This window comes from Trachypithecus francoisi, unplaced genomic scaffold (genome assembly GCF_009764315.1).
Source record: "Trachypithecus francoisi isolate TF-2019V2 unplaced genomic scaffold, Tfra_2.0 Lachesis_group4, whole genome shotgun sequence".
Taxonomy (NCBI): domain Eukaryota; kingdom Metazoa; phylum Chordata; class Mammalia; order Primates; family Cercopithecidae; genus Trachypithecus; species Trachypithecus francoisi.
The window spans coordinates 115,040,036-115,067,845 of record NW_022681469.1 but is presented as its reverse complement, the minus strand read 5'-3'; the positions used below and the strand labels follow the sequence as shown (position 1 = coordinate 115,067,845).

At 47.5% G+C, this 27,810-nt stretch overlaps 2 protein-coding genes across 7 annotated transcripts in view; both read right to left on the bottom strand.

The window, feature by feature from the left end:
* Positions 1 to 379: 379 nt before the first annotated feature.
* ZSCAN21 (zinc finger and SCAN domain containing 21) lies at positions 380 to 17,573 on the bottom strand. 6 transcript variants are annotated; one of them, XM_033191989.1, is made up of 5 exons: positions 17,484 to 17,506; positions 15,389 to 15,548; positions 8,728 to 9,222; positions 8,249 to 8,441; positions 380 to 1,638 (listed from the first exon to the last, which is right to left on the bottom strand). In XM_033191989.1, the coding sequence occupies exons 3-5, from the start codon at positions 9,124 to 9,126 to the stop codon at positions 809 to 811; spliced, it is 1,422 nt and encodes a 473-aa protein (XP_033047880.1). In that variant the 5' UTR covers positions 9,127 to 9,222; positions 15,389 to 15,548; positions 17,484 to 17,506; the 3' UTR covers positions 380 to 808. The 6 variants fall into 6 exon arrangements, with proteins under 6 accessions (XP_033047880.1, XP_033047879.1, XP_033047883.1 ...); XM_033191988.1 differs by lacking the exon at positions 15,389 to 15,548 and having other exon boundaries at positions 17,484 to 17,573; XM_033191992.1 differs by lacking the exons at positions 15,389 to 15,548; positions 17,484 to 17,506 and adding an exon at positions 16,500 to 16,664.
* A 4,551-nt stretch (positions 17,574 to 22,124) lies between these two features.
* ZKSCAN1 (zinc finger with KRAB and SCAN domains 1) overlaps positions 22,125 to 27,810 on the bottom strand; it is a 32,609-nt gene continuing 26,923 nt past the window's right edge. Inside the window, exon 6 of the mRNA XM_033191987.1 lies at positions 22,125 to 22,718. Within this exon, the coding sequence (XP_033047878.1) occupies positions 22,552 to 22,718 (167 nt within the window). The 3' untranslated portion in view covers positions 22,125 to 22,551. The remainder of the gene's footprint in view (positions 22,719 to 27,810) is intronic.

The window sequence follows — 27,810 nt, the reverse complement described above, 5'->3', positions numbered from 1 at the left end:
AGACGGAGTCTCGCTCTGTCACCCAGGCTGGAGTGCAGTGGCACAATGTCGGTTCACTGCGACCTCTGCCTCCCGGGTTCAAGCGACTTTCCCACCTCAGCCTCCCAAGTAGTTTGGACTACAGGCACCTGCCATCACGCCCAGCTAATTGTATCTTTAGTAGAGACAGTATTTTGCCATTTTGGCTAGGCTGGTCTCGAACTCCTGACCTGAAGTGATCCGACCGCCTCAGCCTTCCAAAGTGCTGGGATTACAGGCATGAGTCACTGTGCCTAACCTCAAATCCAAATTTTCTAAAAGCGAAACCAGTAGGAATAGTTTTCTCCATCTGTAAGTATTCAATAACCAACACATCATTTGTTGTAATAGTCCTGAGGCATTACAAGATGTTACAAGTTTATTCTGAATCTCATTCAATTGTGTTCAATGTGGCTCAATTCTTTACAAATTAAAATTCTTGAATATATGTTAAAAATTAAACAGTCTTAATGTTTCTTCCTTAACTAGACTGGATACACATCAGTTTAACTATGCAAAAGGTAATGCTGGCATGGTTTACTGGGACCCTAAGTGTGGGGAAGGGCCTCTGGCTCCAGTGAACTGGCGAGTGTGGAACCTCCTGACACCTTCTGAGGACCTCCTGCCTGTCGTGTTGCTGTGGAGCTCTCACTCCTCAGGCATCCCCTGATGTTGAGTGACACAAACTCTATCGCTGGAATCAATGCTGCTGCAACGACAAGACTTCTTCCTGGTGTTCAAATGCTAAAGTTTAACACAACCACAACAACAACACGAGCGCACGTGGCAGTTACAGTGCTTCTCCCTCTCCAGTGTGGACTCGCTGATGTTTGGAAAGATTGGACTTGCTACAGAAGGTCTTTCCACAGTGATGACACCAGTAGGGCTTTTCCCCAGTGTGGATTCTGTGGTGTTTATTGAAGTTGGAGCTGTGGTTGAAGGCTTTCCCACACTCCTTACATTTATATGGCTTCTCTCCGGTGTGGAGTCTCTGGTGGGAGCTGAGGCCTGCGTGCTGACTGAAGCTCTTCCCACATTCGTTACACTGATAAGGCTTCTCCCCAGTGTGGATCCGATAGTGACGAATGAGGCTGCCTTTCCCACTGAAAGCCTTGCCACAATCTTTGCACTGATACGGCGCCTCCTCGGTGTGCATTCTCTGATGTTTAAGAAGGTCTGAGCTCTGCCCAAAGGCTTTTCCACACTTACAGTCGTAGGGCCGGTCCTCCAAGTGTGTTCTGTAGTGGAGGGTGAGGTTTGAGCTGTGGCTGAAAGCTTTCCCACACTTGGTGCACACGTAAGGTTTCTCCCCAGTGTGTGTTCTCCGGTGTTTGGTGAGATTTGAGCTATTACTAAAGGCTTTGCCACACTCAGCACATATATAACGTCTCTCTCCTGGGGTAGGTTTAGTAGGAACTGATTCTCTACCTTTCTTGGAGACTGACTCTGGAAGAGGGGGTTTTGTTCCTTTTTCATTTTCAAGTTTTACGCACTGCCTCTCTAACCTGGCCTCAGGTTTATTGGCGATAATCACAGAGATTATATCCCCTTTGAGCCCATCTGCTTCAGAACCTTTCTGCTCATCTGCCGATTCCTCATGCTGGGTACTCAATCTGCAATCTGAAACAATAAGCAGATTAAGGATACTTCAGTTGTTTCTTGTTCTGAGGAAGAAACTGTTTACCAGAGAAATAGAACCATCAGGTGAGACTGACAGATACTGAAGGGTAACTAAATAAAGCTCATGATAGCACACAGATACAAGTAAATCAGCATCCAATCTGGTTTACAATGCTGCACTTCTTTATTTGAGACGGAGTCTCACTGTCAGCAGGCTGGAATGCAGGTGACCTCGGCTCACTGCAACCTCCAACTCCCTGATTCAAGCGATTCTCCTGCCTCAGCCTCCAGAGTAGCTGGAATTACAGGCACATGCCACCACACCCACTACTTTTTGTATTTTTTTTTAGTATAGATGGGGTTTCGACATGTTGGCCAGGATGGTCTTGATCTCCTGACCTTGTGATCCGCCCACCTCAGCCTCCCAAAGTGCTGGGATTACAGGCATCAGCCACCAGGCCCGGCCTCCATACCACACTTTCACACAAGCCCCCACCCGAAGCATTAGGATGTGAAGAGAACATGGCTTTTTCTGCCAGAAAAACAACTTCACATACAGAAGGCAAAATGCAGCATATAGGAGAGTGGTAGCCGGGCACAGGAGTTTACGCCTGTAATCCCAGCACTTTGGGAGCTGAGGTGGGAGGAAGGCTTGAGTCTGGGAGTTCAAGACCAGCTGGGGCAACATAGGGAGACCCTATTTCCACAAAAAGTAAAAATAAAAAAATTAGGCAGGCATGGTGTGCCCCTGTGGTTCCAGCTACTTGGGATACTGAGGTGAGAAGATCACTTAAGCCTGGAAAGTCAAGGTTGCAGTGGGTCAAGGTGGCAGTGAGTCATGATTGTGCCAGCCTGGGCAACAGAGTGAGACCCTATCTTTTAAAAAATATTTATTTTATTTATTTATTTTGAGACGGAGTCTCATTCTGTTGCCCAGGCTGGAGTGCCAGTGGTGTTATGTTGGCTCACTGCAGCCTCTGCGCCTAGGTTCAAGTCATTCTCCTGACTTAGCCTCCTGAATAGCTGGGACCAGAAGTACCTAGCACCACGCCCAGCTAATTTTTGTATTTTTAACAGAGATGAGTTCACCATGTTGGCCAGGCTGGTGTCAAACTCTTGATATCAGGTGATCCACCTGCTGGATTACAGACGTGAACCACCGCACCCCCTTTTTTTTTTTTTTTTTTGAGACGGAGTTTTGCTCCTGTTGTCCAGGCTGGAGTGCAATGGTGCAATCTTGGCTCACCACAAACTCCGCCTCCCAGGTTCAAGCGACTCTCCTGCCTCAGCCTCCTGAGTAGCTGGGAGTATAGGCATGTGCCACCATGCCTGGCTTATTTTGTATTTTTAGTAGAGACAGGGTTTCTCCATGTTCTAGACCATAGTCAGGCTGGTCTAGAACTCCTAACCTCAGGTAATCCACCCGCCTCGGCCTCCCAAAGTGCTGGAATTACAGGCATGAGCCACCACGCCCGGCGCGTTTTAATTAAAAAAAAAAAAAAAAAAAAGACCAGCTGAGCCTCACACAGATAAAAACAAGGGAGAATGATTGCTGCAGGGCCAGAGTTAAGGAAAATGACAGGGACAATTAAGGAAGAGGCTGAGTGGCAAACTCACAAAAACCCATGTTCCCACAGCAGTTGAACATAAAAGCAATCAGGACATTCTGACCATTTACAATCATTCCAGCCCCAGATCCATATCAATCGGAACAAAAGCGCGTGATCTCCAGGAGGGCTTAACCTCATCATTTCACTCACGCTGGCTACGTCTTGTAATTTAGTTATAAAGTGACGCTCACTGTTGAAACCAGATGGAACCAGTTTATCTTTTTAGAACGCCTCACCAGGCAGTCACACCTCTTCAAAGTCCACCTGGTCATCCACATCAGGGAAAAGGGGAGTAAGAGAAATTCGCTCTGAAAAATGGGCCCCCTTTGAGAACTGTTAGTCCTCTGAGGGTACGGAAGCCTGTCAGCAAGCTACCTTCCTCCAAAGCCCTTTCCCCTTCCCTAGGAACTGCCCTGACAGCTTCTCTCTCTCTGCCCACCTGTCTGTCTCCTTCCTTTGCTGACAGTGACTATCAGCTGCTTCCAGGCTCACCCTCTTCTCACCATCTGCTGGGGGTCAGAGCTTCAGCAGCTAAAGTCCTTTTCACTCTCCATAATTAGCAATCACTTGCCTACACGCAGACTTCTCTTCAAGTCACTGCACAGCCATGGACTACATGTGTGGGAAAGAAGTAACTTCATAAAACCTTATTTTTGTTTTGAGACAGGGTCTGGCTCTGTTGCCCAGGTGGGAGTACAGTGGCATGATCTTAGCTCACTGCAACCTCCACCTCCCAGGCTCAAATGATCCTCCTGCCTCAGCCTCCCAAGTAGCTGGGGCCCCAGGCACTAGTCACCACACCTGGCTAATTTTTGTATTTTTTGTACAGATGGGGTTTTACCATGTTGCTCAGGCTGGCAACGACCTCCTGGCCTCAAGTGATCCATCTACCTTGGCCTCCCAAAGTGCTGGGATTACAGGTGTGAGCCACCATGCCCAGCCAAAAGTTAACATTTTAAAAAACAGCTGAATGAGGCAAAAATTAAAAAAGAATTTACCAGGACTATTTATGTCATTGTCTTCCAGGCTGCACTGTTACTGCTGGGTAGTTTGCCATCAGTCTAATCAGCATTCCTTTGAGGTGGTAATCTGTCTTTTATGTCTTGGTTACTTTTGAGACAGGGTCTCACTCTGTTGCCCAGGCTGGAGTGCAGTGGCGCAATCTCAGGTCACTGCCTCCACCACAACCTCCACCTCCTAGGTTCAGGTGATTCTCCCGCCTCAGCCTCCCAAGTAGCTGGGACTACAGGCATGCGCCAACACGCTCAACTAATTTTTGTATTTTTAGTAGAGATGTTTTTCTTTTTCTTTTTGATGGAGTCTTACTCTGTCGCACCAGGCCAGAGTGCAGTGACGCAATCTTGACTTACTGCAACCTCTGCCTCCCAGGTTCAAGCAATTCCCCGCTTCGGCCTCCGGAGTAGCTGGGACTACAGGCGCGTGCCACCATGACCAGCTGATATGGGGTTTCTCTATGTTGGCCAGGCTGGTCTTGAACTCCTGACCTCAGGTGATCCGCCTGCATCAGTCTCCCAAAGTGTTGGGATTACAGGTGTGAGCCACCATGTCCAGCCAGTCTGGGTTACTGTTTTTTTTTTTTTTTTTTTTTGAGATGGAGCCTCGCTCTGTCGCCAGGCTGGAGTGCAATGGCGCGATCTCGGCTCACTGCAACCTCCGCCTCCTGGCTTCAAGTGATTCTCCTGCCTCAGCCTCCCGAGTAGCTGGGACTACAGGTGCATGCCACCACAACCAGCTAATTTTTGTATTTTTAGTAGAGACGGGGTTTCACCACGTTGGCCGGGATGATCTTGATCTCCTGAACTCATGATCCGCCCACCCTGGCCTCCCAAAGTGTTGGGATTACAGGCGTGAGCCACTACGCCCAGCCTACTTTTAAGACATTCTATAAATTTAGACATTCTGCAGTTTTACTCATTATTTTATTTATCTTACTTGGGATTGTTTCCTGAATCTTAGGATTTATATATTTCATCACTCTGGACAACTTAGCATTTTCTCTTGGTCACTAGTCTCTCTCCCTCTTTTTTTTTTTTTTTTTTTTTGAGACAGGGTCTAGCTCTGTTGCCCAGGCTGGAATGCAGTGGCATGATCTCCGCTCACTGCAACCTCTGCCTCCCAGGTTTAAGTGATTCTCATGTCTCAGCCTCCTGAATAGCTGGGATTCCAGGCAAGTGCCACTATGCCCAATTTTTTAATTTTTAGTAGAGGCAGGGTTTCGCTATGTTGGCCAGTCTGGTCTTGAACTCCTGGCCCCAAGAGATCTGCCAGCCTAGGCCTTCCAAAGTGCTGGGATGACTGGTGTGAGCCACCGTGTCTGTCCTCTCCAACTCTGTCCTCCTCCTCTGGAACAGCTATTAAACATACGCTGGACATCCTCATCTGATCCCATACTGATGTCCAATGCCTGCCACCTTCATCTTTCTAAGTAGTATTTCAGATGACTTCCTCGCATCTACCTCTGTTTGCTAATCATGTCCTTATTTAAAACAGCCACTGCATTCTTAATTTCAATGACTACAGTTTTCACTTTTAGAAATTCTATTTTGTTTTTATCAAAGGTGCCTGTTTGTGTTTTTATTAACAATTTCTTGGTTGGGTGTGGTGGCTCACGCCTGTAATCCCAGCACTTTGGGAGACCGAGAAGGGCGGATCATGAGGTCAGGAGTTCGAGACCAATCTGGTCAATGTGGTGAAACCCATCTCTACTAAAAATACAAAAATTCGCCGAGCATGGTGGCGGGCGCCTGTAATCCCAGCTACTCGGGAGGCTGAGGCAGGAGAATCACTTGAAACCAGCAGGTGGAGGTTGCAGTGAGCCAAGATGGTGCCACCGTATTCCAGCCTGGGCAACAAGAGCGAAATTCTGTTTGAAAAAAAAAAAAAAGCCGGGCGCGGTGGCTCAAGCCTGTAATCCCAGCACTTTGGGAGGCCGAGACAGGCGGATCACGAGGTCAGGAGATCGAGACCATCCTGGCTAACACGGTGAAACCCCGTCTCTACTAAAAAATACAAAAAAACTAGCCGGGTGAGGTGGTGGGTGCCTGTAGTCCCAGCTACTCGGGAGGCTGAGGCAGGAGAATGGTGTAAACCCGGGAGGCGGAGCTTGCAGTGAGCTGAGATCCGGCCACTGCACTCCAGCCTGGGCGACAGAGCGAGACTCCGTCTCAAAAAAAAAAAAAAAAAAGAGCTGGGTGTGGTGGTATGTGCCTGTAGTTCCAGCTACTCAGGAGGCTGAGGCAGGAGAATCTCTTGAACCTGGGAGGCAGAGGTTGCACTGAGCTGAGATTGCATCACTGCACTCCAGCCTGGAGACAGAGGCAGACTCCATCTGGAAAAAAAGACTTTATGCTTTCTAAAGCTTTCAGAATCAACTTCCCTTTCCTTAGGAGGGCCTAGCAGCTTTGTCTTCTGTCCCATTTGGGTACTAAAACTCAAGCCTGTTCCTGGCTCTGATAATCCTTCCACTCCACCCTCTTCTTTGTGTAATACTGCCAAGGGGCTACACCAAGAGATATGGAAAATAAAACTGACCAGATAGGTCTCTGGCTATTTTTATCTCTAATTACTGTGGCAACTTTGGGGAGACCCCAGTTGCCTGGAGAGGTGTACTGTGTTCACCATAAACTGTGAAGAATTTAGTTAAGAGTTTAATTTTTTACTTTTCCTAGAAAATGTGATTTTTAACACGGTTCAAAATTCTATTTCCATGGGGGAGTTTCACGTTTGAGACACAGCAAGCATGGAGGGAGATTTCTGAGGGCCATGGACTCTTGTTATGAAATCACACCACACACATAAATAGTGGCCTATACCACCAACACGTAAGCAAAGTCCTGGTTTGAAACTATTAGGATTTGGAATAACATGCCATATTTTTGCAAACATATAATTAAACATTAACTCTGTTTCAAAAATTTAGTTCTAATCCTTCAGGTAAATGAAGGTACTTAAGAGTAGAAACCATAAAATAACAAAATAACACAAGGCCAGCCTGGGCAACATAGTGAGACCCTGTCTCTACAAAAAAAACAAAAAGTTAGCCAGACACGGTGGTCCCAGCTACTTGGGAGGCTGAGGTGGGAGGATCACTTGAGCCCCAGAGATTGAGGCTGCCTTCCAGCCTGGGTGACAGATGGAATCCCTGTCTCAGAAAAACACATAAAAACACCCCGACAGGGGATGACCATTTATGGCCTGAGATTATTCTATAAACCCTAATATATGGAGATTTGAGCTCAGGAGTAGTCACCTAATATATCTTTGACGTGTGAAAAACGCCCCACCTCTTTCCATAGCTTCAGAAAGGAGGCTGCCAATTATTTTCCATTTGCCCTTCCCAGATCCATTCTCTGCCCCCGCCTGTGCCCCAGTAAGCTGACCCTAAGGGCCACACTGTCTTGTCTTTCCTGCCCTCTGGCTGCCAACTGGGTTTGTCATTGGGGAACAAAAGCAGGAGATTTAAGGGCAGGAGGAGGGTGCAGTTGGGGTATTTATTCCGTTTTCCCCTCACCCCACGGCAGCCACAACTTCTATCGAGTGACCCCCTCCTCCATGACTATAGCTCTTACCTGGTTCTGGTAATAGGGCCCCGCCTCTTCCCATCCCTTTAGGCTCACAGGGAGTAACAGCTTTTCACTGTTGTCGGGTGCAACACTATTCCTTACTGGTTCATTGGAACTGTCTACACCTCTGTTAACAGTTTCTTTATTAAACTCACTTAAATCGACCCTTAAAAAAATTATTTGTAATACCGAAACTTCAAAGAGAAACTGATCCTTTAAGAGTGATCCATTCCCATGCTAGGGCCCAGGCTCAGACAGGCTTACTTGGGGGAGGAAAGGGGACTATTTCCACCCAGTCAGTCCAACCAATCAAGTCAATCTATGAAATCACCTCACAACAAAGAATTACAAATTATTCTGCTTCTCCAACCACAGAGGCCTGGGGCACTGAACAAGAGTCTAATGGCTAGTCCTCACCTCGGGCCTTTCTCGGATCTTGAGTGAACTCCTGCTCCTCACCAGTCTCTTGGATGTACAGGGGCCCCCAAGACTCGTATTTGTGACTGGTCTCCAAGGGCTGTGGCTGCACGCTGCTCGGGGATTCCTTTGCAGTTCCCGAGGAGGGTATCTTCTCCCATATCAGCTTCTGTTCCTTTGGAGGAGTTGAGACCTAAAGACAATTAGGAATGGCTGGGTTTGTGCATGGCTCACTTTAAGAACAAGAATGAAAATCCCAGGAGAGCTATACAGAACCTCTAGGAAAGAGAAAAGGAAAACACCCATCCCATTCCATTCCCAAGGCTAAAAGTTAGTTTTGGATGACAGAGAAAAATAGGAGGAAACAAGGTCTAATTCAGTAGAAATTTCAGCGAATCTTACTGTATGGACAAACCCTTGTTCCTGCCTAGAATGTTTGGCTCCCAATCTCCTAGAATAACAAAGGTCTTCCCACCTACCTGGTGTCCTGGCTCATCCAGTTCCCGCTCCAGATCTTCAAGGAGAGTGACAGCCTCTTCAGCGCTCTCCGGGCAGTGTTCCTGCACCCAGGCCTGGAGCTCCTGGGGCAGGATGGTCAGGAACTGCTCCAGCACCAGTAGCTCCAGAATCTGCTCCTTGGTGTGGATCTCAGGCCTCAGCCACTCACAGCAGAGCACCCGGAGCTGGCTCAGGGCCTCTCGGGGTCCGGGGGTGTCATGGTACCCAAACTGCCTGAACCGCTGGCGGAACATCTCCAGGCTAGGAAGGCACTTGCCTTTCTCTTCTTTCTCCTCGACTTTTACCATCAGAGGCCCCACCTGCTCCTGTGGAGGCCTAGGGCCCAGAACTGGGGCCATGCCTAGTACCTTGGTCATCATATAAATTCCAGAAACAGCCTCACTAAAGATGGAACTCTGTGGGGCAGGAATATTGGTTCCTTTGGGTTTCCAGTTCTTTAGAGTCACACGTTAAACCTAAGAAAATACAGTTACCATAAAATAATCAAACTGAAGTGTTTTTGGGTCTTTACAGCCATACCTTTAGCACAAGAAACTGTGGAAATTATGTCCACCATAAAACTACCATATAAAAACAACTGCTCAAAATCTTTCTGGAATGAGCTGGGTACAGTGGCTCATGCCTATAATTCTAGCACTCTGGGAGGCCGAGGCGGGTGGATCACCTGAGGTCAGGCGTTTGAGACCAACCTGGCCAACATGGTGAAACCCTGTCTCTACTAAAAATACAAAATTAGCCAGGCGTGGTGGTGGACACCTGTAATCCCAGCTACTTGGGAGGCTGAGACAGGAGAATTGCTTGAATGCAGGAGGCAGAGGATACAATGAGCCAAGACTGCACCACTGCATTCCAGCCTGGGCAACAGAGTGAGATTCCACCTCTAAAAAAAAAAAGTCTTTCTGCAATCAGTTTAGGATATCCTACTTTGATTTCAGTGGTCTCCACTCTCCTAAAAAGTGCAATGTGGCACAATTTTAAAATTAACTTTGCTCCAAAATTAGTTCAGAATTTCACCATTATAGATATTATAGTTTCTGAGATTTTATCAAGCTATCTACTGGCCAGATGCCATCTGTTTAAACCTAAGACATTCAGCTTGAGCAACGAAAATTCACTAGTCAAGGCCAGGCACGGTGGCTCACCCCTGTAATCCCAGCACTTCGGGAGGCCGAGGCGGGCGGATCACGAAGTCACGAGATCGACACCATCTGGGCTAACATGGTGAAACCCCACCTCTACTAAAAATACAAAAAATTAGCCAGGCGTGGTGGCGGGCGCCTGTAGTCCCAGCTACTCGGGAGGCTGAGGCAAGAGAATGCGTAAACCCTGGAGGTGGAGCTTGCAGTGAGCGGAGATCGCGCCACTGCACTCCAGCCTGGGCAACAAGAGTGAAACTCCATCTCAAAAAATAAAAGGAAAATTCACTAGTCAAATGACTGGGCCTGTCAGTATGACCTGGGTCATGCTCGAAGGGTATAATTAACTAGTACATTAAAAATAACTGAGGTTGGGTGCAGTGGCTCATGCCTGTAATCCCAGCACTCTAGGAGTCCGAGGCGGGCCTGGACTCGAGACCAGGCTGGCCAACATGATGAAATCCTGTCTCTACTAAATACAGAAATTGGCCGGGCATGGTGGCACACACCTGTAATCCCAGCTATTTGGGAGGCTGAGGTATGAGAATTGTTTGATCATGGGAGGCAGAGGTTGCAATGAGCTGAGATCTTGCCACTGCACTACAGCCTGGGTGACAGAGCAAGACTCTGTCTCAAAAAATAAAAACAAAACAAACCGAGTGCCAGGTGCAGTGGCTCACATCTGTAATCCCAGAACTTTGAGAGGCTGAGGCGGGTGGATCACTTGAGGTCAGGAGTTTGAGACCAGCCTGGCCAACATGGTGAAACCCCGTCTCCACAAAAAATACAAAGATTAGCCAGGTGTGGTGGCACGCATCTGTGGTCCCAGCTACTTGGGAGGCTGAGGTGGGAGGATCACTTAAGCTCAGGAGGTTGAGGCTGCAGTGACCTGCAGCTGTGATTGCACTATTGAACTCCAGCCTGGATGACAGAGCAAGACCCTGCCTCAAAAACCAAAACCAAAACCAAAATCAAAATCAAAGAACAGGCCCGGCGCGGTGGCTCAAGCTTGTAATCCCAGCACTTTGGGAGGCCGAGACAGGCAGATCACGAGGTCAGGAGATCAAGACCATCCTGGCTAACATGGTGAAACCCCGTCTCTACTAAAAAATACAAAAAACTAGCCGGGCGAGGTGGCGGGCGCCTGTAGTCCCAGCTACTCGGAAGGCTGAGGCAGGAGAATGGCCTAAACGTGGGAGGCGGAGCTTGCAGTGAGCCGAGATCCGGCCACTGCACTCCAGCCTTGGTGACAGAGCGAGACTCCGTCTCAAAAAAAAAAAAAAAAAAAATCAAAGAACAACAACAACAAAAAAACAACAACCCAAAACAACCAATTATGCTAATTTCAAACACATGACAATCTCCTCGGATCTGGCTTGACAGCACTTAAAAAATATTAAAAGTTGGCCGAGGCCGGGCGTGGTGGCTCACGCCTGTAATCCCAGCACTTTGGGAGGCCAAGGCGGGCAGATCACGAAGTCAGGAGATCGAGACCATCCTGGCGAACACGGTTAAACTCTGTCTCTACTGAAAATACAAAAAAATTAGCCAGGCGTGGTGGCAGGCGCCTGTTAGTCCCAGCTTCTAGGGAGGCTGAGGCAGGAGAATGGCATTAACCCGGGTGGTGGTGGAGCTTGCAGTGAGTGGAGATCGCGCCACTGCACTCCAGCCTGGGTGACAGAGCTAGACACCGTTTCAAAAAAAAAAAAAAAGTCAGCCGAGCAAGGTGGCTCACGCCTGTAATCCCAGCACTTTGGGAGGCTGAGGTAGGCGGATCACGAGGTCAGGAGATCAAGACCATCCTGGCTAACATGGATGTGTTAACTTTAGTGCTAATATTTTGTAAACACGGTTCATATTTATGAAATTAAGGCTTTGATTAGTCTTTAAAAAATTAAAGGCCGGGCGCGGTGGCTCAAGCCTGTAATCCCAGCACTTTGGGAGGCCGAGACGGGCGGATCACGAGGTCAGGAGATCGAGACCATCCTGGCTAACATGGTGAAACCCCGTCTCTACTAAAAATACAAAAAACTAGCCGGGCGAGGTGGCGGGCGCCTGTAGTCCCAGCTACTCCGTAGGCTGAGACAGGAGAATGGCGTAAACCCGGGAGGCGGAGTTTGCAGTGAGCTGAGATCCGGCCACTGCACTCCAGCCTGGGTGGCAGAGCAAGACTCCGTCTCCAAAAAAAAAAAAAAATTAAAAGAAGAAACCATTGTTGGTGGAGTATTTAGCAGTGGAATTAAGATATCAGGAAGCAACCCAAAGCATGAAAAGGGAAACTGTAAGGCACGGAAAAAAATGCATCAGAATTATTTCCCAAAATGTGTTCAAAAGCACTATAACTAAGGCAGGGCGTGGTGACTCACGCCTGTAATCCCAGCACTTTGGAAGGCCGAGGCGGGTGGATCACCTGAAGTCAGGAGTTCAAGACCAACCTGACCAACATGGCGAAACCCCGTCTCTACTAAAAATGCAAAAATAAGCCGGGCGCAGTGGCGGGTGCCTGTGATCCCAGCTACTCAGGAGGCTGAGACATGAGAATAGCGGAAACCCCAGAGGCGGAGGTTGCAGTGAGCCGAGATGGCGCCACTGCACTCCAGCCTGGGCAACAGAGCGAGACTCCGTCTCAAAAACAAAACAAAACACAACAACAAAAGCATTATAACCAATACTTTGAATAAAGGATTCTTTGGTCAAATAAGTCTGTATGTAGCCAGCATATGTCACTGGAGTGCCCAAGTTTAGGACTACTTAAAAATTGAGCCAGGGGAGGTGCAATGCTATCTCACCTCCTAAAACAAAGGCCCGAGCACCAAAGGCTGAAATAAACAAGAAATAATGAGGTAGCTACGCTGGAGAGCATTCTTTAGAATATTTAAAAGGAGTGGCCAGGTGTGGTGGCTAACGGCAGTAATCCCAGCACTTCCGGAGACCAAGGCAAGCAGATCACTTGAGGCCAGGAGTTGAGACCAGCCTGGCCAAGATGGTGAACTGGGGCCATGCATAGTACCTTGATCATCATATAAACTCCAGAAACAGCCTCACTAAAGATGGGACTCTGTGGGGTAGGAATATTGGTTCCTTTCCGTTTCTGGTTCTTTAGGGCCACATGTTAAACCTAAGAAAATATAGTTACCGGGCCGGGCGCGGTGGCTCATGCCTGTAATCCCAGCACTTTGGGAGGCCAAGATAGGCAGATCACCTGAGGTCGGGGGTTCAAGACTAGCCTGACCAACATGGAGAAACCCCGTCTCTCCTAAAAATACAAAATTAGCCACGCATGGTGGGTCATGCCTGTAATCTTAGCTAATTGGCAGGCTGACGCAGGAGATTCGCTTGAACCTGGGAGGCGGAGGTTGCTGTGAGCCGAGATCGCATCATTGCATTTCAACCTGGGCAACAAGAGTGAAACTCCGTCTCAAAAAAAGAAAAAAAGAAGAAGAAAATATAGTTACCATAAAATTACAAGTTACTGTCTCTACTAAAAATACAAAAATTAGTTGGGAGTGGTGGGGGACACCTGTAATCCCAGCTACTTGGGAGGCTGAGGCAGGGAATCACTTGAACCTGGGAGGTGGAGGTTGTAGTGAGCCAAGATCGTGTCACTACACTCCAACCTGGGCAACAGAGGAGACCTCCTCAGTGGTAGATTAACTTTACATAACTGTTAGAAAATTTCATACTCTATCCAGAGGAGGGCACCCTAAGACCAGGAAAGAAACCGGTGTTTGGGCTGCTCAGCTTCTGTGATCTGGCCTGTGAAACATGGCAAGTCAGCAGGGAGTCATGCAGCACCCGCTGGCATCACACAGGGAGTGTCATGTGGTAACGTAGCATTCATGTGGGATACGCTCTGAGAACTCGGTGAATCCAAATTCACAGATGCCACTGGATCACATGACTGCCTCTGCAAATTACAGGAAAAAAAGTTTCCTTGGATGTTGCTGCTGGGCAGTTGGCTGGGTAAGCTCATTAGCTAAGCGATCTATTCTAGGCACATCAGTTTTGTGGGTTTTTTTGTTTTGAGATGGAGTCTCGCTCTGTTGCCCAGGCTGGAGTGCAGTGGCATGATCTCAGCTCACTGCAACCTCCGCCTTCCGAGTTCAAGCGATTTTCATGCCTCAGCCTGCTGAGTAACTGGGATTACAGGTGCATGCCACCATGCCCGGCTAATTTTTGTATTTTTAGTAGAGACGGGGTTTCACCATGTTCACCAGGCTGGTCTTAAACTCCTGACCTCAAGTGATCCGCCCACCTCAGTCTCCCAAAGTGCTGGGATTACACGCGTGAGCTACCACACCCAGTGGCACATCAGTTTTGCGGTGCACACAACTCAAATGCACAACGCATAAAGGCTACAAATGAGTAGACGGCCGGGTGCCCTTCCTCCTTCCTGCATTCTCTCCTTGGTGATTTCACCAGTTGCATGGTTGTAATTACCAATTATATACTCACAACTGCCCAAACTGTACCTCCAACTTAGACCTCCCTTCTGACCTCCAGACTCATACAACCAACTATCCACTTGCCATTACCACCTGGATGTCCAGTAAGACATCTCAAGCTTAACATGTCCAAAACCGAATTCTCATCTCTCCCTCAAAAGCTGCTCATCTCAGATAATGGCAACTCTCATTGTTCTTTTTACTCAGACCGAAAAACCTGGGGTCATCCCTTGACTCTTCTTTCACATTTTTAAAAAATTTAAAATATTTCTTTTTTAGAGACAGTGTCTTGGTCTGTTGCCTAGACTGGAGTGCAGTGGCGCAATCAAAGCTCATGGACGCCTTGAACTCCTGGCCTCAAGCCATCTTCCTGCCTTGGTCTCCCAAAGTTCTGGGTTTACAGGCGTGAACCACTTCACTGGGTCTTTATTTTATTGTTTTTAAATTACAGAGGCAGGGTCTCGCTTTGTTGCCCAGGTTGGAGTGTAGTGGTGCCACGATAGCTCACTGCAGCCTTGAACACCTGGCCTCAAGCAATCCTCTCACCTCAGCCTCCGAAGTAGCCAGGACTACAGGTGTGTGTCACCACATCTGGCTAATTAAAAATATTTATTTATTTATTTGTAGAAACGAAGTCTTGCTTTGTTGCCCAGGCTGAGGTATAACTTGAGCTCAAGAGTTCGGGGCTGCAGAGTTGTGGCACTGTGCTCCAGCCTGGGTGACAAAGGAATACCTTGTCTCTTAAAAAATAAAGCATGAAGCTAGAAATCAGACGCTTCACTACTAACTCACATTGTCTACAATCACAGTGACTTTTTAAAAGCTATCTAGACTGTTTATCTCAAGAAGCCCATCAAGCAAAATTTCATGGTCTATCATAAACAGAAGGCCCTTGTTCTGTGTCCATTTTCCCTCCTCCTTTATGCCAACCTCCCAAAGCTTATATGCCCTTATGAAAGGGCCCCAAGTCCATTCTGTAACAAGATGAGGCATAAAAAAAATCAAATTACCATAGATTCTAAAAGCAGAACAGCACTTACCAGCTTGTGCTAAAATGCTTCACACTCAGCCTGTACCTGAAAATCCCTAGGCGGCCGGGCACAGTGGCTCACGCCTGTAATTCCAGCAGGAGGCTGAGGCGGGTAGATCACGAGGTCAGGAGATCGAGACCATCCTGGCTAACATGGTGAAATCCCGTCTCTACTAAAAAATACAAAAAATGGCCGGGCGCGGTGGCTCAAGCCTGTAATCCCAGCACTTTGGGAGGCCGAGACGGGCGGATCACGAGGTCAGGAGATCGAGACCATCCTGGCTAACACGGTGAAACCCCGTCTCTACTAAAAATACAAAAAACTAGCCGGGCGAGGTGGCGGGCGCCTGTAGTCCCAGCTACTCCGGAGGCTGAGGCAGGAGAATGGCGTAAAACCCGGAAGGCGGAGCTTGCAGTGAGCTGAGATCCGGCCACTGCACTCCAGCCCGGGAGAAAGAGCAAGACTCCGTCTCAAAAAAAAAAAAAAAAAAAAAAAATTAGCCGGGTGTTGTGGCAGGGGCCTGTAGTCCCAGCTACTTGGGAGGCTGAGGGAGGAGAATGGCTAGAACCCGGGAGGCGGAGCTTGCAGTGAGCAGAGATCGCGCCACTGCACTCCAGCCTGGGAGACAGAGTGAGGCTCCATCTCAAAAAAAAAACAAAAATAAAAACAAAGAAAATTCCTAGGCAGGTAAATTAGATAATTCTTGAGCCACAGAATTCCACTAATTGTTACAAGTTGTTCTTTTTTTTTTTTTTTTTTTTTTGAGACAGTTCGCTCTTGTTGCCCAGGCTGTAGTGCAATGGCGCGATCTCGGCTCACCGCAACCTCTGCCTCCCAGGTTCAAGCGATCCTCCTGCCTCAGCCTGCCAATTAGCTGAGATTACAGGCATGACCCACCATGCCTGGCTAATTTTGTATTTTTAGGAGAGACGGGGGGGGGGGGGGGGGGGTCAGGCTGGTCTTGAACTCCCGACCTCAGGTGATCCGCCTGCCTCGGCCTCCCAAAGTGCTGGGATTACAGGCATGAGCCACCATGCGCGGCCACACGAGTTCTTCTTTAACCTGAATCAAATTCTGCATCATTTCAAAAATCCTAGGTTGGTCCAAAAGCAATACTTACTTTCTCCACAGCAGCCTTCCAATACTTGAAAACGACTGTCTTGCCTCTTAACTCTTTTCCTTGCCACAGCTCAACTGTTCCTTAGATTTCGTGGGTTTCCAAATACCTCACCCACCAAATCAACTTTCCTTTTTTTTTGGGAGGGGGGGAACCAAGTGTTGCTCTGTCGCCCAGGATGATCTCGGCTCACTGCAACCTCCGCCTACTGGTGGTTCAAACGATTCTCCTGCCTTAGCCTCCTGAGTAGCTGGAATTACAGGTGCGCGCCACCACACACATATAATTTTTGTATTTTTAGTGGGGACAGGGTTTGGCCAGGCTGGTCTCGAACTCCTGACCTCAAGTAATCCGCCAGCCTTGGCCTCCCAAAGTGCTGGGATTACAGGCGTGAGCCACCGCGCCTGGCCCAAATCAACTTTGTCTTGATACTCTTATTTATACATGTTTCTTTAAGAAGTTTTTCTAAATCTGAGTAGATCCCTATTCTGTGTGTGCATTCTAGCCCGAACAAAGCCCGAGGGGACTATTTCTTCCCTTGGACTGGATTCTACCCAAGACTTCTAATGACGTTCGGCTTCCCACAGGTTTCCAACCCCTTGGGCGTATTCCCATCAATGAGCCTTGCGTTCGGACCTCCAGTTCACAGAAAGGGAAAAAAGGCGGCCACGGTCAGACTGACGGACTGCTTGGCTTGGGGAGCGCACAAGAAAACTATTCTGGAGTAAGAAAGAACTTCCAGAACATTTGTTCTTCCAGCTTTCATTTGTTAAAGCCCCAAGTGGAAGAAAGGCTTTCCAGGGAGCCAGCGCCTCCACCAGCTGGGGCTGGGCGGGGACGGCGAGCTCCTCCCCACAGCTCTGCTAGGATCCGTCTAGGTGGGGTCCTCGGAAGCCACAGCTGCTAAATCCACTTCTCCCTCCCCAAATCACTCAGCCAACGGTCCCTTTCTTGTCCGCCTCGCTAACCCGCGACCAGCAGGCTCACCGTGAATCAGAGCCGCTCCTTACACCGGGAAACCGCACCGCGCACCTCCGGACCGCGCAGCCGGAAGTGCGTCATAGGCCCGCCCCACGGGAAAGTCGTGCGGGGCCGTAGCGGTCCCTCTAGAAATTCGGGAGGTCCTCTCTGTGTCTCTGGCCCTTGAGACATCAGGGAAGCGCTGAGTCGACCCCCAAAATGAAAAGCCAGGGACTCTTTCTGTTTTTACCAAAGACGGTCAGACCAGATGAAGGCTTCGGCGATTCTCCCACCCAACCCCGACGCCCCGGGGCAGTGAGGGCATGGGCTGAGGCAGCCACCTCGGTCACGCTCGTGGACTTCAGAGCCCAAGGTCCCTGAGTACCCTTGGGACAAGTACGGAGTTCCTTGTCCATAAACCTGGACCGAGGTCACTGGGTACCCTTGGGCCCAGCACCTCGGTCCAGGTTTATGGACATGGAACTCCGTGCTTGGCCCGTTAAGTCAGAGATTGAGTTAATACTTCGTTGATGAAAATAGTCAAACTGTAAAATATCTGAAGACGTTTATTTTGAGCCAAATACGAGTGACTAATGGCCGGAGGCACAGTCTCAAGAGGTCCTAAGAACACGTGCCTATGATGGTCGGGCTACAGCTTGGGTTTATACAATTTAGGGAGACATAAGACACCAATCAATACATGTAAGCTGAACATTGGTTCTGTGGGAAAGGAGGACAATTCCAGGCAGGGATGTTCCAAGTCATAGGTGGACTCAATGATTTTCTAATTGGCAACTGGCTGAACGTTATTGTCTAAAGACCTATAATCAATAGAAAGAAATGTCTGGATTACCTAAGGCAGGGGTCCCCAACCCTTGGGGCACAGGCAGGTACCAGTCCATGGCCTGTTAGGAACTGGGCCCTACTGCAGGAGATGAGCTGCAGGAGCGAAGCTTCACCTGTATCTACGGCCACTCCCCATTGCTCTAATTACCGCCTGACCTCCGCCTGCTGTCAGATCAGCCATAGCATTAGATTCTCACAGGAGCAGAAACCCCTATTGTGGACAGTGCATGAGAGGAATCTAGGTTGTGCACTTTTTCATTTTCTTTTTTTTTTTTTTTGAGACAGAGTCTCACTCTGTCACCCAGGCTGGAGTTAGCTGGGACTACAGGCGCCGCCCACTATGCCCGGCTAATGTTTTTGGTATTTTTAGTAGAAACGGGGTTTCACCGTGTTAGCCAGGATGGTCTCAATCTCCTGACCTCGTGATCCGCCTGCCTCAGCCTCCCAAAGTGCTGGGATTACAGGCTTGAGCCACCGCACCCGGCCTGGTTGTGCACTCTTTATGAGAATCTAATACCTGATGATCTGTGGCTGTCTCACGTAATTCCTCAATGGGACCCTCTAATTACAGGAAAACAAACTCAGGGCTCCCACTAATTCTACCTTATGATGAATTGTATAATTATTTCACTATATATTACAAAGTAATAATAGAAATAAAGTGCACAATAAATGTAATGCACTTGAATCATCCTGAAACCGTGAAACCATCCATCCCCCTCCTGCCATCCGTGGAAAAAATTGTCTTCCACAAAACTGGTTCCTGGTGTCAAAAAAGGTTGGGGACCACTGAACTAAGGGGTTGTGGAGACCAGGATTCCCATTATGCAGATGGAACCTCCAGGCAGCAGGCTTCAAAGAGAACACACTGCAAATATTTCTTAACAGACTTTAAAAAGTGCCAGTTGCCCAGCTGATTCTCTCCTGGATCAGGAAAAAGGCTGGCTGGAAAGGGAAGGGGATTCTCTACCGAGTGTAAATTTTCCCCACAAGAGACAGCTCTGCAGGGCCAAGATATGGCAAAAAAACATATTTGGGGTGGAAATATTTTGGTTTCCTTCTTTATCTGCCATGTGATGTTACGCCAGAGCCTGGTTGGAAAGTCAGCCAGGTTATGTAAGGTTAAATAAAACCCATCTGATGAGGCTTTATGGTTTGAAGGGGGTGACTCTCCAGGATCCTTAGATAGGAATTTGGACAAAAGAAGAAAATGGTCAGAGTTTAGTCCTCAACTTTGTAGACCAGAGTCACGGTGACATCAATCAGAAGTAGCCTTGACCTTCTGTGGGTCCTAAACTTCCAGAGCAGAAGACCTAGGGGCTGAACTCCTTCCGATGCTGCAGGACTTGATGAAGATGTCTTTGCCCGCCTTTTTCTCCCGCTGCCCCGGCTCATCTGCAGGTTTCTGGATTGAAGATTCTGTATTTTTGACCTCAGCACGACTCCGTCTGGCCCCCAGTGAGCTGACTTTTGTCTGGTCCTGCAAAACTCACATGTGTTGAGTAACACCAACATGGCTGCCTGCACATGGAATTCCCTGTCCAAATGAGTCATGAATTCATAGATACTCAACATAATTTTTCCCTGATGTTTTCCAGCATAATTTAAAAATTTTTTATGTTTAAAGACATGCAAAATTAGAGAAAATGAGCCTCTATGTACATTCTTTTGTTTCTTTTTCTTTTGTTTCTTTTTTTTTTTTTTTTTGAGGAGTCTTGCTCTGTCACCAGGCTGGAGTGCAGTGGTGCAATCTTGGCTTACTGCAACCTCCGCCTCCTGGGTTCAAGTGATTCCCTTGCCTCAGCATCCCGAGTAGCTGGGACTACAGGTGCACGCCACCACGCCCGGCTAATTTTTGTTTTTTTTGTATTTTAGTAGACATGGGGTTTCACCATGTTGGCCAGGATTGTCTTGATCTCCTGACCTTATGATCTGCCTGCCTCGGCCTCCCAAAGTGCTGGGATTACAGGTGTGAGCCACCGTGCCAGGCTGTTTCTTTACTTCTCTAATAAATTTGCTTTCTCTTAAAAAGGAGAAAAAAAAATGGCGCAGTAGCTCACGCCTGTAATCCCAGCACTTTAGGAGGCTGAGGCAGGCAGATCACGAGGTCAAGACCATCCTGAAAACCCCGTCGCTATTAAAAATACAAAAATTAGCTGCGTGTGGTGGCGCGCGCCTGTAATCCCAGCTACTCGGGTGGCCGAGGCAGAAGAATTGCTTGAACCTGGGAGGCAGAGGTTGCAGTGAGCTGAGATTGCACCACTGCACTCCAGCCTGGCGACAGAGCGAGACTCTGTCTCACAAAAAAACAAAAACAGCCTCTATGTACCCATTGACCAGTTTTAACAATTATCACATGGTTAGTCCTTTTAATTCATTCCCCCACGGTCTTGAACTCCTGACCTCAAGTGATCTGCCTGCTTCAGCTTCCCAAAGTGCTGGGAGCCACTGTGAGCCACTGTGCCTGGCCCTAAAATCTCCATTTTATAGACCAGGAAAGAGGCTCAGAGAAGTCACTTTTCCAATATCACACAACTGATACGTGGGAGCGTCAGAAGTGAAACTTGGCCCCCTTTCTCCAAAGCCTGTGCTCTACTGCCTGTCGGTTAGACGGGGAAGAAAGAGATGGGAAATGGGAACAGGATCACTAGGACAGAGGGAAGAGCCAGGAAACCTGCACACATTCCAAGAGCCACACCTGTGTTGATGCTTTGGCAGGGCTCCATCCAGCCTCTTGGTCAACGGGTCTTTGTCTAGTTATGAAACCATTAAGTGGTTATGTTGGGGCTTGAAGAAAATCTGTCTATTTCCAAACCCATTTTCCTTTCCAGGGCTGAGATGCTGTAAAATATTAATGTCAAAAGAGAACTTAAGGACAATCTGGTTAAACTCTTGTTTTCAGATGAAGAAACCAGTGCCTGAAGAAATCAGATCCAAGGTACACTAGTTAGCTAATTAGTATCAAAGCTGAGAGCACAAGCCAGATTCTCCAATCCTGTGTGCCTGCTATGTCTCAAGAGATTTTTTATTTTTATTTATTTATTTGAGGCAGGGCCTCACTCTGTTGCCCAGGCTGGAGTGCAGTGGTGTGATCATAGCTCACTGCAGCCTCCAACTCCTGGACTCAAGTGATCCTCCCACCTCAGCCTCCCAAGTAGGCACATGCTACCATGCCTGGCTACTTTTTTTTTTTTTTGAGATGGAGTCTCGCTCTGTCGTGGCTCAGGCTGGAGTGCAGTGGCCGGATCTCAGCTCACTGCAAGCTCCGCCTCCCGGGTTTACGCCATTCTCCTGCCTCAGCCTCCTGAGTAGCTGGGACTACAGGCGCCCGCCACCTTGCCCGGCTAGTTTTTTGTATTTTTTAGAAGAGACGGGGTTTCATCGTGTTAGCCAGGATGGTCTCGATCTCATGACCTCGTGATCTGCCCGTCTTGGCCTCCCAGAGTGCTGGAATTACAGGTTTGAGCCACCGCGCCCGGCCAGCTATTTTTAAAAAAATTATTTGTAGGGGTTTTACCATGTTGCCCAGGCTGGTAGAGAACTCCTGGGCTCAAGCAATCCTGCTGCCTCAGCCTCCCAAGTAGCTAGGACCACAAAAGAAAAATAATTCCCATGCACGCCACCATGCTGGGCTATTTGTTTTTGTTTTTGTGAGACAGAATCTTGCTCTGTCGCAAGGCTGGAGTGCAGTGGCGCCATCTCGGCTCACTGCAACCTCCAACTCCCTGGTTGAAGCAATTCTCCTGCCTTAGCCTCCTAAGTAGCTGGAATTACAGGCACGAGCCACCACACCCAGCTAATTTTTGTATTTTTAGTAGAGATGGGGTTTCACTACGTTGGCCAGGATGATCTGGATCTCCTCACCTTAGGATCTGCCCACTTAGGCCTCCCAAAGTGCTGGGATTACAGGCATAAGGCATCGCATCCGGCTGGCCCGGCTATTTTTTGAAAAAATGTTTTGTAGGGGTTTCGCCATGTTGCCCAGGCTGGTCGCGAACCCCTGTGCTCAAGCAATCCTCCTGCCTCAGCCTCCCAAGTAGCTGGGATCAGATGCACACCACCATGCCTGGCAGATTATTGGCTTGACAAAAGAAAAATAATTCCAATGCCCTTTATGGCAGAAATCCAGGAGAGGAAAAGATTCCAGCGTTTAGTGTTGTCTCTGGCGCCTTCCTTCCATTTCCAGTAAGGTGTTCATGGTTCTCTCTAAAAAGGCGCCTTTCTGGATCTTCCTCGCTCATTCTCATCATCACCTATTTTTGCTGCCATCAGCTGGCCAGTAGAGGGTAACCAAACCTTGACTTCCCTTAGAGCAGGCTGGGCAAGCCTCTGGCCCATGACAACTCTGAACATGTCCTTTTTCTTCCAGGAAGCAGAAGACATGTACAGCATGTTGGAAAGCTGTGAAGACATTTGCTAAAGAAATTGAAAGAAAAAAGGAATGAAAGTGGAATGGTGGAGTTAAACGTAATGAAAAAAAATTATTCAACGCTACTTGTTAAAGCATGGTAAGGAAGACTTTATTCAGGACCATCCTAATAAATACAGGAACCACTGCGTGGGGTCTTGCAGTGAGGGGAGAGAGATTGGGCTCAGCTCTGAACACAGCATGGGCAAGTGGCAATGTATAGCCAAGGAGTAGGATGGGAGTCAGTAGATGGAAAATGACCAAGAGGAAACATCAGAGGGAAGGGGTATTCTTTTTTTTCTTTTTCTTTTTTTTTTTTTTGAGATGGAGTCTCGCTCTGTCGTCCAGGCTGGAGTGCAGTGGCCCAATCTCAGCTCACTGCAAGCTCCACCTCCCGGATTTACGCCATTCTTCTGCCTCAGCCTCCTGAGTAGCTGGGACTACGGGCGCCCGCCACCTCGCCCGGCTAATTTTTTATATTTTTTTTAGTAGAGACGGGGTTTCACCGTGTTAGCCAGGATGGTCTCGATCTCCTGACCTCGTGATCCACCCCTCTCGGCCTCCCAAAGTGCTGGGATTACAGGCTTGAGCCACCGCGCCCGGCCAGGAAGGGGTTTTCTTGCTGAAGACAGGCCAGGCTGATCAGACATCGCCTGGGGGATGGTGGAGGACAAGGAACCTGATCAGATACATATCAAGAGTAATTAGATATGGGCTGGGAGCAGTGGCTCACGCCTGTCATCCCAGCACTCTGGGAGGCTGAGGCAGGTGGATCACTTGAGGTCAGGAGTTCGAGACCAGCCTGGCCAACGTGGTGAAACCCCGACTCTAAAAAACATACAAAAATTAGCTGGGTGTGGTGGTGTGCGCCTGTAGTCCCAGCTACTCGGGAGGCTGAGTCAGGAGAATCATTTGAACCCAGGAGGTGGAGGTTGCAGTGAGCCGAGACCGTGTCCTCCAGCTTGGGCAACAGAGAGAGATTGTCTTAAAAAAAAAAAAAATCAAGAAAGAAAAGAAAAAGAAAAAAGAGTAATTAGATATGGAGGGTGGGAGGTTTTTGCTAAACTAACTTAGCAGGGTTCTTGCTAAAACTGGATTTTAGGCCCTTGCATGGTGGCTCATGACTGTAATCCCAGCACTTCACGAAGTTGAGGTGGGAGGATTGCTTGAGGCCCAGGAATTTGAGACCAGTTTGGGCAACATAGCAAGACCCTGTCTCTGCAAAAAATTAAAAAAAAAAAAAAAAAATTCTAGGCGTAGTGGTGCATGCCTGTAGTCCCAGCTGAGGCTGAGACAGGAGGATTGCTTGAGCCTAGGAAGTTGAGGCTGCAGTGAGCCATGATCGTGCCACTGTGCTCCAGCCTGAGCAACAGAACGAGACCCTGTCTTACAAAAACAAAGAAAAATAAAATCCAGTTCTGGGTCGGACACTGGCTCACGCCTGTAATCCCAGCACTTTGGGAGGCCAAGGTGGGAGGACTGCTTGAGGACAGGAGTTTGAGACCAGCCTGGGCAACACAGAAGGACCCCATCTCTATAAAAGAAAATAATTACAAAAAAAAAAAAAATAGGGCTGGGTGTGGTGGCTCACACCTGTGAGGCCAAGTCAGGCAGATCACTTGAGCCCAAGAGTTCAAGACCAGCCTGGGAAATAGCCAGACAGTTTCTACAAAAAATACATACAAAAAATAACCTGGGCGTGGTGGTGTGTCTCTGTGGTCCCAGCTACTCAGGAGGCTGAGGCAGCAGGATTGCTTGAATCCAGGAGTTCAGGCTGAAGTGAGCTACGACCGCACCACTGCACTCCAGCCTGGGTGACAGCAAGACCCTATCTCAAAAAATGTGTGTGTGTATAGCTGGGGTCTGCACCAGCCATAGGTAGTGTCAGAATTGAACTGAACCATAGGGCACCCAGTTGGTGTCCAGAGAGTTAGATAATTGGTAGGTGTATCAAAAAAATCACACTGTGTCAGAAGTGTGAGTAAAAACAGTTCACAGATGTGTTTGGATGCCTCCTGGACACAATCTCACATCCTCCTAGGTCCCCCTTTTTCTTTGAAGTCTCACTCTGTTGCCCAAGCTGGAGTGCAGTGGCATGATCTCAGCTCACTGCAACCTCCGCCTCCTGAGTTCAAACAATTCTCCTGGCTCACCCTTCCCAGCAGCTGGGACTACAGGCGCCTGCCACCACGCCCAGCTAATTTTTGTATTTTTAGTACAGAGGGGGTTTCACCATGTTGGCCAGGCTGGTCTGGAACTCCTGACCTCAGGTGATCTGCCCGCCTCAGCCTCCCAAGGTGCTGGGATTGCAGGTGTGAGCCACCATGCCCGGCCATGTCTATCAGTCTTAGGGTCTGTTGTATCAGTAATTCCGTAAGAGGAGAGGGTAAAATGAGGCATGTCTGGCTTCCCCTTCCCATCATGGCCTGAACTATTTTTCAGGTTAACTTTGGAATGCCCTTGGCTGAGAGAAGAGGTCCATTCAGGTGACTGGGAGGCCTTTGAAATTTAATTTTGGTTTATAAAGTAAACAAATAGTTTTGCATGAGAATTTTGTTTGTGGGTTGCAGCTCCAGTCTTTTAACTTTGAAATAATTTTTTTCTTTGCCCCCAATGTGTATTTATACAACCAAGGATGACAAAAACAAAAAACAAACCAGCACAAGCATTGCCACCTAGAGAAGACAATTTATTGTTTTACCATGACTCAGAAGAGAAACAACGTAAAGAGAATATTACAAATCCCCACAATTACCTTCCCCGACCTCACTACTCTAACATTTCTTTATCAGACATCATTGGCCTCCTAAAATGGACCACTCTGCATGTGTACATATTTCGTTATGCTGCCATTTCTCTTACGATTAAAACTTTAGCCCTCAATCGAGGTTTCCAATGGTTACTTTTAGTGGAGGAGTTCCCTAGCTTTTAAAAAATCACTTTTCCTCTAAGATTCCATTATTTATTGAAAGAAGTCTTTCTAGAAATGTTAAGGAGGATTTTAAATGAACAAATTCAATAAAAAAAAATCACGTATTGAACATCTAACCAAGCATCTGGACTCTTCGGAACCTAGTAAAGTGAAAAATCCAGTTTTAACAACAGTTAACTTCATTCTGCGGTTATACAGAGACAAGTACGTTTCTTCTTTTGGTCTAATTTATTCTAAACGAAGAAGCTGGGAACTGACAAAACAGGACAGGTTGTTTTTAATCCAGTCTACAAATAAACAAGACAATGCCTGAGTTAGCTCTCTATATAGATGTAGGCTTATGCTGACCTCGCTGTAAAATCTGTATTTAACTAAAAGTTAATAAAAATACATATGCTCATTTTAAAATACCGATTTTGCTTGGCTATCTCACCCCTTACCCCCAAACTCATATATTTTTATGGACAAGATTTTCCTGCATAACCACAACCTGTCTCCTCCCACCCCACCCCCCTCATATATGTTCTCAAATAAGAACCCCTGCAATCAGCAGAAGCATCTCTAATCTAACATGCTTTGTCCTTGCGAGGGCAGACTAAAAACTTTAAAAAGCAGCCAGATGCTCTTCCCTGGTTGAGGTGAGGGGAAGGTGCTCAGGTACCAACCCCAGCACACTCCAACAGCCTTTCCTCGGCCCCTCTTTAGGTCTCCTAATTACTCTTTCTCAGCAGAGTACGGGGCTGTTATCGTCCTCGTCCCCCTTCTCCTTCCGTACCGCACTTAACCTTGCTGGAAGACTAAATGATGGTGATTTAGGGCAACTGTGGCTGCCTAGACCCTTCCCCAGACCAAAGGAACTTAAAACTCAAACCTGACACTGGAATGAAATCCAAGTTTTAAAATATCACCTTTCAATCACTCACAGATCTTTCTATCTTAAAATACTCAGTCTCACTCCTTAATGAGTGCTTGCTGAAGGGAGAACATTCCATTTTAAAGATGTATTCACTTTACTGATTACTGTGCAATTTGAATTAAGTCATGATTCTTTAGTAAATGGAGGTGAGAATCTCAGATTCAAAGCGTCGGAGACCATGATTTAGAAGTCTACTAAACACCTACTTTCCTTCCACTGTTTTAGGGTAATAGGAAAACATGAGATTGGGGTGGTGTCTGCTATTAAATGGAACCACACATCGTGAAATTCAAATCTCATGTTAAGACATTCTGTATTGTGGGATGTCCAAAGTATTTCCCAAACTTTTGTTTGACCTGCAGAGTTGGAGATGGCTTACCTCCCTATAACTTCAAGTTTGTTTCACAAAACTTTGAAAAGTAAAAGATAATTTCATTTTCAGATAAAAAATTAATCTGAATAGCAAAATAACTGCTTTTAAATGTACAGTAGTGTGTCCATTCTAAAAAAAAAAAAAAAAAATCCCTAAATCTATGTTAGAAAAACTTTTCAAACAATAATGCTTTTTATTACATTCTCCAGTAGTAGTTGAAAAAAAAACTACCCTAATGTCTACGAAATGATCTATTTCTATCACTGACTTTTCTTCTTCTCTGATTCTATATTTAACAATCTGTTTAACAATCTGCAGACTTTCACCCGATTTCCCAGATGGGAAAACCTCAGCCCCCTCGTATTTCTGAGAAGTTGCTCAGAGTAGCACACAAGAGAAATATACCCTCCCCGGGAAGTATTGCTGGCACTGTTTGAGTGTATTTCAGTACTGTTATTCCAATTCATACACAGAGCCTTCCATGAGGATGGTAGGATGAACCTGGTTAGCTGGTTTTGGATAAGTAGGTCAGCATGACCACCTGGAATAAAAGTGACTGACTCTAGGATAAAAATTAAAAAAAAGATGCTTTCACAGCAACGAGTCTTCGCAAAACCACTCTCCTAATAATCAGAGACCAGGTGAAGAAAAGTGGGAGCAGGGAACACAGGAATACAAAGGGAATGTTGCAAAATGCTTCCCAAGCTTCATCAGACTTCCTGCAATGCCATGACTGGATGTATCTGCACACAATTCCGGGGAAAGCCCACCTTGCTGTTCTATCCCCAATTGTCTTTCCTTTTCTCTTTTTTTTTTTGAGACAGAGAGCCTCACTCTGTCACCCAGGCTGGAGTGCAGTGGTGCAATCTCGGCTCACTG

What these genes read in the sequence shown, in the direction of transcription:
- ZSCAN21 (XM_033191988.1), bottom strand. Translation starts at nt 9,126, where the DNA reads ATGATGACCAAGGTACTAGGCATGGCCCCAGTTCTGGGCCCTAGGCCT. An exon ending in TGGATGAGCCAGGACACCAG is followed by an intron (nt 8,442 to 8,727) that starts GTAGGTGGGAAG and finishes AATTGTCTTTAG; the next exon opens with GTCTCAACTCCTCCAAAGGA. An exon ending in AGATCCGAGAAAGGCCCGAG is followed by an intron (nt 1,639 to 8,248) that starts GTGAGGACTAGC and finishes TTATTGTTTCAG; the next exon opens with ATTGCAGATTGAGTACCCAG.